This window comes from Vicugna pacos, chromosome 7, assembly GCF_048564905.1.
Source record: "Vicugna pacos chromosome 7, VicPac4, whole genome shotgun sequence".
NCBI lineage: Eukaryota > Metazoa > Chordata > Mammalia > Artiodactyla > Camelidae > Vicugna > Vicugna pacos.
The window spans coordinates 21,889,032-21,900,109 of NC_132993.1; the positions used below are offsets into that span (position 1 = coordinate 21,889,032).

The window sequence follows — 11,078 nt, forward strand, 5'->3', positions numbered from 1 at the left end:
ACAGATACGGAAAATGCTGGACTACCAACACCAGTCAATGGTCAGGACACTGCCTTCTCTTTTCACCAGCAACAGCCCCATGAGGTGAGCCCTGTTACTATGCTCATCCACAGGCAAAGCTGGAACTTAGAGGGGTAAGATGACTTACCCAAGGTTTTCTGGCTAGTGGTCAGTGGAGCTAATGATATGAACCACAGACACCCCAGAAAACCAGTTCAGTTCTGCTCAAGACACAAGTTATGTCTGTTTCCCAGGGTGTGGGCTTGTTTAAAAAACAAAAACAAAAACAGAAACTGTTTTAGGTGGCATATAAGCCCTGTACGTACCAGCATTTAATATTTATACATAAATAAGAGCTATGCCGTCCCCTTTCAACTCTCTTTCAGTCCTTCCTATTAAATGAAGGAGACAATTTCATTTCGTTGGCAGGAAGCCTTTCACACATCTCTAGCTCTTATTAATCACAACTTCCTTCAGAGCCCTCTGCAAAACGCAGTACCTGCTAGAATTTAATAACCGTTTTGTTTTCACTGTGCGGTTTTCTTTTTTTTAAAAGTACTTTCTAGTAAGTAACAACCAGTAAATAATACTGGTTTCCCATTTTCAACGGTGAAATTGCTTCCTTGTAAAATAATATTTCAATTTAAAAAACAGCTGACTGCCCAAAAGATTTTTAAACTACATAAAATTAGAAGTAGTGTTTCAAAACATGCCAGGAAACTTTAGGTAACAGTACTGGACCAAAAGGCTGCAAATAAGACTCCCCTGGTTCAGTCTCTCCAAACAACTAGGAAAATGGCTGGGTTTTCCTGAGCAGGATGTGGTCACGCTTACCACCACCTACCACCACCATCTTCTAATCCAAGAAGAAAAAGAAAAAAGAGGAAGAGCTATGTACCAGCCTGTAGGAAAAAAAAGTCAGACTGTCACGGGACCTTGCCCTCACCCGCTCCTGTCACCTGTAGTTGGGTGGCTGCACACTTCCTTAGCCCTGGAGCTCCCTAGAACCCAGAGGAAACAGGTAAGGCTAAAACTCTGAGAGCCTACTCTCCTTTAAGTACTAAGACCTTACAGCACCTGGAGGTCTTTAAACAATTAAGCAGTGATTTAAGGATGGCCAGGTGCGGGGCTCTGCCCTCCCCTGAAGAGACAAAGTGGTTGTCAAGGATACTGACTGCGGAAAGAGACTACCAAACGTGACGTGATTAATGAATAAGGCGATGTTAAGCTGTATTTTGCCCTAAATCTAATCTAAGATGATACCTGTAAGAAATAAAAAGGTGCAGTCTAAGTAAAGCCCTCCTACAACCACCAAAAACATTAAGCACACTTCTAGGAAGCCGTCTTACAAAAATGCCGACACAAGAACACCAAGATTTACCAAAGAATGTCCATATATCAACAGGAAAAAATGGATAAGTAAATACACTCGAATGACGGAATATTCCTCAAAAATTAAAGAATGAGGTAGATGTGTAATTATGACATAGACAGTTACAACAATTAATTTAAAAAAAAAGAAAGTTACAGGACTCATTATGACCTAATTTCTATTTCTTTAAAAAAAAAAAAGGGTGTATGTAACTACAGAAAAAAACTGTAGGAAGCACATTTACTTAGGGGAATGAGAATAAATGTTAGAAAGCTTGTAAGAACAGAAAGATTTCTGCATTTGACTTTACATACTTCTATAACTGTCTGAAGTCTTATAAGCAAGTACTAAGTCCAAAATTTAAATATCACTAATTATGAAATAATTAACACTAGACGGCATTCACCTGAGCCTTTGGAAGGACTTCAGGTATGAACCAGAAAACTGTTGGTCAAAATAAGGAAAGGCCACCAAGGAACTGCAAATACGACTTTTGATCATAAGGACTTCAAACACCTGAGAATTACAAGAAAATGTTATTTCCATCTTAGGCAAGATAGTGGAATAAAAAGTAAAGACTAAGACCACCAAAGAGGTCATGTTGGCTTTTACTGTTGTTCTTGTTAAGAATGGGGCTTATAAACAAGAACCAGGATGGATCCAAACAGACAAACCAAAAAGCCCACAGAGGGTAATGGCTCCGTCGGATTACAGGAGCAGAAAGCGAGCACAGAATCCTCCTGTCTGGAGATAAGACGGAAGACTTCCATAGTACTAATGTGCCAAGTTATTGGTGCCAAATTATAGGAGATCTTGGGAATCTATGCAAATAGAAGGAAAAGTGGCAGATGAGTGTTAAAATGAGCATATGGCCTAAATCAGGCACAGAAAACAACAACTCAGCTGTCAGTTATGACCTAGGAATAGGCTCTCAGAGCCACTGCAAATGGACCCCTGAGACGGCAGCCCAATACTGAGCTACAGATTAAAAGCAATGCAAAGTGTCCTGGGAGCCAGCAAGACAAGTGCTAAAAAAGAGAAAAAAAGAGAAGCTACTATCCTGCCTCGTATAAAATTATGGTGCACTGGCCCCAAAAACATACACTTCTTTTGTCATGTATGTCCTGCCCCTTCAACTACACACGGCACAGGAGTTATACAAGATCATCAGTGGGTCTCAAATGCCAACCCTGGGGGTCAATTCCAAATGGACTTTCAGAACCACCTAGGAGTGGCTGTTTAAAAACACCGATTCCCAGACCATACTTGGAGAGATTCTAATTCAGTGCCTCAGAACAGCCTCCTAGGTGGTCCTGATGCAACGACCTGTTTAGGAAAGCACCGTGCTTCTTCTCTAAATCTACTCCCATGGGGGCTGGGTGTAGCTCAATGGTAGAGCACGTGCATAGCATGCACAAGGTTTAGGCTCAATCCCCAGTACCGCCATTAAAAAAAAAGACTCCCAGAAGACTTAAGAAAGCTTACAATAAAAAATAAATGCAAAAGAAAAGAAACCATGTGACGAATTACCCAGAATAGATTAAGATGATTCCTATTCTCGAACATTAAATAGACGTGGGAAAGATCTGTAAGACAGTGAGAATGATCTAAAGGAAGAGGCTTTGGCTCAGAACCCAACCAAGCCCCATACTCCCGCCAGACTCCCCCAGACAAGATCAGAGCCAGAAAAAACTCTCCCCACGAACTACAGGTTCCCAGAGTGCCCTCCTCCTCCTCACCCTTCTCAAGACCCGCTGCCCCAGGAGCACGTGGGGCTGTTCTGAAGCAGAGCTGAGACTGCGTAATGTCATGTTCCTCTGGGTCCCGAGCAACCACTTCCACGAGTCTATCCTGATACCACCAATGAAGCCATGAACCTCTCTGGCTCAATTCTATCCGCCCTTCACCCACTCCAGTATCTGATCACTTAGTTTAATTCAAACTCTCTGGTCTTTCACACTAGACAACCCTATTTCAACTAGGACATCTTCTCAAAAAAAAAAAAAAAAAGAAGAGGAACAGAAAATATGTTTCATGCAGGATAAGCAACAACCCAAAGTGAAGACTACCAGAAAGTAAGAGATTTCTCAGCTCTTAATTCATGCTTGAAGACATGTAATATAGGGTTTCTTATACAATCACAGCCTTCGAGGACTGCAAAGAGCTTAGAGACGATGAGTCCAACCACTTCATTTGAGAGAGAAGAGGCTGAGAGGTGGACTACCCTACCCACATCGCCTGGATGGAGAGCAGCGACATCTGGCCTGGCACTTGTATTTCCTGAATCCCAGGCCAATGACGTCTCTTCTCTGCCAGGTTGTTTCCCAGGAACAATGTTCATATATATTTACTAACCTAAAGTACCATTCCCCAAATCTCCTCAATTCCTCCTATTACAGATGAGGTTGGTGTTACCAGATCATCCCAAGGAGACTACTTCCTTCATAAGGAGAACTTAAAGCACCTCAAAATGTGCTGAGGCACAAAGAGGTGGTGCCTTAAAGTCACTCACTATAAGCATGTAAATGGAGAAAACGCGCCGAGCCCAGCTTATATCACAGATTGAACATCTCAAAAATGACATCTGAAAATGTCATCTAAATTTTCATTAGGTTTATTTTCCCTGTAAGTCATTAACTTCCTAATTTTTAAAAAATGCTGACTGAAACCACTGTTCTTTTTTTCCCTAAACATTGGAGCTAAGTGAGAAAAACATAACATTAATTTATCATATTGAGTCTCACTGCAAGCGAAATCCCACAACACTCCATCTGCATCCAATGTTCACAACCTGTGATTCTGCATCAATTTCTGCTGTAGAACAAAAAGCATATGTCAGTCTCCCAGGAGAAGAAGTAGCAACAGAAACAGGGTGGGTATCCATCTCCAAACAAGAAATAGGAGGAAAAGTGACATAAGCCCAGTAAGAGTTGAATCCCTTTACTTCATTCCTTGTCTGTGATGAGAAAAAAGAATTTCCTACAATATTTAGATTAGCTATTCCTTGAAGAAATGAAATAAAATAAATCCAAAGACCAGATTCCAAAGGATATCCTCTGTACCCTCTGCTAGAACCACACCTGTCAGCTGGATTTCTAGTTCAAGCTGGTTCAAGCTGGTTGCAGGATGAGCTGTAGAACCATCTTACCTGGATTCAAAAACCTGGCCAATTTTCTCTTTTGAACTTGCCAATGGCAACTAAACTGTGCACTTATTTCCCAAGTTTCATTCTCCAAGTAAACTGGGGCAGAGACTCACCAAATCATTCACCTGCTTATTACCAGCACTGATCACTATCCGGCCTCAGAAGTCCCCACTCCTGTTAATAAGCCACACTGCACGTGAGCTGTTCTATCCTGACGAGCTACTAAATTCCTTGTAGTAATAAAATGCTAGCAGAAATATAAACACCGACAAGTCCTAGATGCTCTGTAAGTCTCTTGCCTGCTCTTGGCACTTATTTTCTCAGTCAGGTCCCCTCCACTGAAAGGTGATGACCTTGGGAATGCACAGGACTGGCTGATGAGAAGTCCAAAAACCTCTGTCTTGGCCTGTAAGAAACATGAATCTGATCGAAAGTAAGTATTTTTCAATCAGTCTCCCACTGGTTACATTTATTCAGTAGACTTACTGATCATACCAGGATACCAGCCACCATCTCCACTGCCTTTCTGCCATTTATCACCCTGCAACACGTATATTAACAGCTCAAGTTAAGCCCAAACTATTTACGTGGAACACTGAACTTGAAGAAATTGAAGAGCTACTATAAAAACACTGAAGATCATCATCAGTGGAGACCCCAGGACCTTTGCACTCGCATTTCCTCTGCTGGGAACTCTTCTCCTACTGCTGATTCTTTGATGTCTATCAGATCTCAGCTGAGGGAAGCCTTTCCTAAACACCCTATCTAAAGGCATCACCCCTTCCCTTATTTCCAACCACTCTGTCACATTCCCCTACCTGAAATCACTCTTATATTATAATGCTTACTTCTTATTTACTTGTTGATTGTCTGTCTCCTCCATGAACCATGAGGGCAGTAATCTGATTTACTTTTTTTACTGCTGCTTCTCCAATACCCAGACCGTGCTTCACACAGATGATCAACAAAATGTGTTCAAGAAAGAAAATATGACTGCTCATCATTCTTTATCATTAGTTACTACACGGCAGCAGCCACTGTTAGCATGACTAGAGCCAGATGGATGCTTCCTTTTCATAAAGAAAACATGACAGAAAGCCTTTAAGATACAGCAAAAACTTAGTGCCCCTTTACTTACAATTTTGATTGAAAGCTACCATGCTCACCTGAGGGAAGTAGGCAATTTTAGGACTAGAGGGAAAAGCCTTCCACCCTAGTCTACCTACTTCTTTGCAAATGGCCCTATTAAAATACTGCCATTCAGCAACCTTGCCCCTTTGAGTAGCAGGAGAGTATTTTAAGTAGCTTAAGAAAGGTGTTTTTCTTTCAGTCTGCATGAGCTAAGTGCACAAAGGAAGGAACAGATCAACAGACTACTACTCTGTCCCCACACCACTCAGGAAAGACACATACTTCTTAGTTCAGACATGGAAGAAACACTTAGCTATAGGCAGCATTTCCTACCGGCTGTAATCTGTAGAAACTTCCACTAAGCTACTCACCACAATGTCTACATCCCGCTTTACCACAACTGGCAGCCCAAGTCCTTTCGAAGGAGGAAATCGTGGCCATCTCCTCCTACAGGTGCCCTATGCTTTAGTTATCGGGTGAGAATCATGATTCTTAGCACAAAACCAAAGATGGACAGAGGGATTCCTTTCCCCTCTTAAGTGGGGCAGGGTGAAATGGGAGCCAGGATTTGGAACTGTCCTCCCTCTGGCCTTCCACACCACAAGCAGGGTAAGATATGCTGCTTCCATGGCTGCTTCTGGTAAGGGCAGAAAGTTCAAGAACTGTGGCGGATTCATTCTGCTGGGTGCTCCTGCTTGAAAAGACATGCAAACATAGGACACGAGAGTTACAGAGTGAAGGCACAGAAAAGGGCTCTATCTCCAAAACAGAAATAAATCAGGTCAGTAAAACCAGAGAAAATAGCCATCTCTAAGTAGCTGCTAAGTGGGGTGACTGAATTTTATACTAAATACCCCAAGACTTCTCCCAACCTCTATTTCACATGTGCTGACAATAGTCTGATGCTGCTGAAGTCTAGCAAATTATTCAAACCTAGAGTTAGAATCCTCTAGGGTTTTGAAAATATATCTGACTTGACAGACATTTACTTTTCCAGGTTCGATTTTGTCTGCCCACACACCTGCCAGTCTCATCCCAAATCAAAAAATAAAACTCCACCTTCAGTTTTCCATCATCCCCACTGTCTTTCCAGTAACAGAAGCGCTCCACGGTGCTCGTGTTAACTTACTGCCCACCTCCTCCTTAACACATTCCAGAGCCCACTCTGTCCCTTTCCTCCTGCTCTCAATAGCAAATGCGGCCTCTACCATCACCATCGTTTGAAAAAACTGGTCAAATGCCAAAATTCTGTACAACTGGATTCCCAAGGTCTGTCTTCGTCAACCTCAAAAAAGGAACACAGCACTTACTGGGACGGAAAGGCAGAGACCAGAAGAAATGTGCACTTTCCGCGGCCTTACAACCCGTTCTTTTGCCCAAAAAGAGGAAGGACTAGTATTCCTCTTTACTGCCGCAAACCTCAACCCTAGGCCACCCCAGACCTTCAGCTCACCCTCTGTCCAGACAAACGCGGAGGGCTCAGCCTGAGAGGCCCGCCTCTGGTTAGTCAGGGTTCTAGTTTCTGCCCTGCTCCTCTAAGACAAAAAAGCAGTGACTACTGTGTTCCCATTCATCAAGCTATTTCCTTCACACCTTCCTCTGTCAGAGAGTTCCATCTTCCCTCGCAGAGTTCTTACGAAGCAGTTCCTAGTACCGCTGGAAACGATTACTCTCCAGGAAAATACAACTTTGCTTAGCAGCAGAGCTTCACACAGAGCAATTTGCCAGGGGTCGATTTTTCATTCCAGACAGGCTTCGAAGCCTGGCACAAATCTGCCAGCTGCTCTGCAGTTCACTCGGCTTCCCTCCCCTAATCCTTGCCTGGAACTCACCGCCACCCCCCCAACCCCTGACCCCTTGCAAGCTTGGTCACAGAAAAAGATCAGTATAGACGACCACTGAGTCTTCAAAGCCTCCTTCCCGATCCCAACGTGTCTTCTACACCACACTCTTTTGCACATTAGAACCATAAGCACCATATGAAGTCACTTACCAAAACAGCAGCCCCGGGATAAGACAGGAGTAAGAAACATCTAATCTTTCCTCGGCTCAATTACAGTCAGCTTCACTTTCCTGCAATTTTGCGGCCGTGCATCACGGGCCCCACCCTCCACTAAAGTTCTGCCCTGGAGTCAGAGGCATCAGACCAGGATACTGAAGAGCCATGTGCTTTGGCAGACAGGCCTGGGTTCAAGTCCCATCTCTGCCTCTTATTACAAACAAAGTCCCTGTCCTGGGGGTCAACTATTCCTTCTAAACCTCAGATTACACATATGTAAAATGTAGCCAATGAGCCTATCTACTTGTTAGGTATTACAAACGAGAGGAAATAAATGGAAGACTCGGCACAAGACAGGAGCCTTATTAAGCAAGTGATTGCTGATATTCAATATCCACCGGGGTAATCTGTGGGCCGGCATGGGCACTCCACAGCATCCAGATGCCTTGGAAGGTTCCAGCATTGGCAGAAGCGACAATATGTTCAGCTTCATTCTACTCCCACCCAGCAAATGAGAGGGGCCTTTAAGAAAAATTCAGGCCTTAGTAAAGGAAAAAACTCAGAAAGATTCACTCAAGGTTCCCAATCCCACCATCAGACCGCCAAGCGCTGCTTTGTTCCCGTGGTGAAGGGAAAGATCGGTGCACGTGAAAAAAGCTAATGAAAGAAGAGCCACTTAAGGATAATCCTTTCAGGGGTCAGGTCAATATTTCAAAGAGGTGAAAATATTTGGACCTTGGAAATTCCCTTCTCATTCAGTTTCTGATAAATTTTGACTCTCGGTTTATGTATAAAGGGGAAAAGCAATACTGAAAACCCTTAGAATCTCAGCTGGAGGCAGAATATTGCCTAAGGAATGAATACATGAGAACGGGGGAGGGGGGTGTCTTGAAATCTAATTCACACACACAAGCTGAAGAACATTATAATCCTATGAAAGACAATGAACCAAGAAAACAGAATGTTTTTTAAACTTTTAAACACTGTGAAGCTTTGGGACAAAGTGTCATAAAGAATATTTCAGATGGAAAAGTCAGAATTGCAGTCTGAAATGAATTCTAAAAGTCTGGTCATCACAACCAGAAATTCTGTTAACCATCAAGAAATGTCAGGTTCCAATATTTGGAAGGGTTGTGAGCAGGACAACAGAGTGGACAACTGGTAAAGAGAATTTACACTCCAAAATTATCATGGAGCTGGAGATACATTTTCTTTAAATGAAACTTGCAGGGTTTTAAATTCATAATTCAAGGATGTAGGGAGTGAGGAGATACAAAATCAGGCAGAATCTATAGTGTTAGAGAACTAGACTGGGAATCAGAACACCTGGGCTCTGATCCTGACTCCAAGCCAAACCACTGTGACCTTAGGCAAGTCACTTGCCCTCTTCAAACCAATCTCATCTGCAAGGGGTGAGGGAACAATAATGATCACTAAGATTCCTATTGGCCTAACACTTTAAGAGTCAAAAACGGGGGGATCACAAATATAAGGAGCTCTCAGGACTACAGATTTGACACCAGAGGTGGAAGGAAAAAGACAGGAAAGGAGAAAAAGGGAGCGAGAAAACTCGGAGTAAGTAATTGAGCGTCAGTGAAAACATAAAAGCTTCAAGATGGCCAAGTACTCCAGGAGTTCCTTGTAAGAGCAGATGTCAGGATCTCGAAAAACTGCAAACTGCTCAGCATATGTCAAAATGGACAGGAAGACGGGAGGAACGGAGGACCAGATAACAACGAATTATCCCCGTTAATCAATCAGTAACCGGTCTGTCCTGGTAAACAGCCAGGAGACTGAGTGCGGCGACCACGGAAATCACTGTGACCCCGAATGCCAGGGTGTCCGGGAGGCAAGGTACCAAGGGTAGTCCGTGTCGGGTTGCGTCTAAGGAGGGAATTCCGAGAACGAGTGAAAGTGAGGAAGGGGGCAGAGGAAAGAGGATCTGGGACACCACGCAGGCTGGCGGGAGGGGAAGGAGCCAGCGCCAGACTCCCGCTCGGTGGCAGGCGGTGGGATCGGTGTCCGGGGCCCCGCTCTCACCATCTTGACGATGCCCCGCTGCACGGTGGGGACCGCGGGTCCCCCGGAGGAGCCGCCGCTCTGCGCGGAGGAGGCCATGTGTAGAGACGGAAAGGCAGCGAGTAAGGCGGCGGGCCGGCTTGGATGTGTCAATGTGCGTGTCGGCGTTGGTGAGAGGCCGCCGCAGAGAGGAGCTGGCGAGAGACCGGCTGCGGACGACGGACGGGACGGACTCGCCGGGCACTCACGAGAGCAGCAGCGGGACTGAGACCGAAAGAGACGCGATCTCCGCCGCCGCCACACGTTCTACTCGCCGCGCAAGCGTGCCAGAGCGCCACCGCCCTCCGGCCAATTAGCGCCCGGAGTCCGCCGGACCCCAAGCCAATAGGCGCCCTGCTCGAGGAGCCCCGCCCCTTGGTCTCAAAATGGGTGGAGCGTTTCAGGAAGCGCTGAAAGAGCTGATTTGCGGTGATGGGCTAAATATAGGGCGGGACTTCCGGGGCAGCGGTAGTAAGTGGTGTCGGGAGGTGTAGTGAGAAGGAAAGGACACGTCAGCATCTGGCTGTGGGGCGCGGTGGGCCATGGGAGCCCCGGGGGCGGGGTCAGCCTCGCCCTCCGGCCTGGCCCCGCCCGCTGCGCCCCGCCCCGCGGGCCGCCGGGGAGCCCAAGTGGACGCCGGTGTTCCGGGAGGGGCACGCGGGTTGTGGAGTGCGGACTGGGAGCCCGAGCCAACGAAGCTGGATCCTAGAGGAATCTCAGTGCTGGTGCACACCGACTAACGACGTTTTACCCAGCTTAAAGTGTGGGACGAACCTGGGAAAGTCTGAACACCGTGAAACCTACGGATGTTGGCCTTGACCCCGAACGTGGCCGCGCGCCTCTCTGTAGTAGGGAGTGTGTCCCCGGTGTCTAGCTCTTGTTAGGCGCTCGAATAATTTTTTTTTAGCGTTGGGGGGATGGTGGAAGGAATAAATCTCTTACGCGGGTGATATGTTTGTGCACGGGGCCGAAAGGCCCTCTTTTTCGATCTCTTCCTAGTTGCGCCAGCGAAGTTACGGAAAGCCTTGCTAACACGCACTCCTTGAGCCAGGAGGAGGCAGTCCCTTGATCAAGTGTGAAGAACCCATCCCTACACCTAGCCCTGGTCTCTTTCGAATAAGGATATTAGGGGGAGGGGGGCGCAAAGCAAAGGCATTTAAATGTTTAAGTGAACGTTGAGAGACAACTAATATTGGTCGAGTGCCAATACTGTGAGGATTATAGGACCTTACTTTCATGCTGTTAATCTTAGTCTTAAAACCTGGCCCTACACCGAGGACATCCATTTCCCGTGTAGCTCTTTGGAAAAGAGGTTATTCTCCAACATTTCATATATCCCAGAGTCAAGTTTTGGGGTCAGCATTTTCCTAGAT

At 45.5% G+C, this 11,078-nt stretch overlaps 1 protein-coding gene across 1 annotated transcript in view; it reads right to left on the reverse strand.

The window, feature by feature from the left end:
* SND1 (staphylococcal nuclease and tudor domain containing 1) overlaps positions 1 to 10,018 on the reverse strand; it is a 379,404-nt gene extending 369,386 nt beyond the window's left edge. Inside the window, exon 1 of the mRNA XM_006202257.4 lies at positions 9,688 to 10,018. Coding sequence (XP_006202319.1) covers positions 9,688 to 9,765 — 78 coding nt within the window. The 5' untranslated portion in view covers positions 9,766 to 10,018. The remainder of the gene's footprint in view (positions 1 to 9,687) is intronic.
* Positions 10,019 to 11,078: the final 1,060 nt, after the last annotated feature.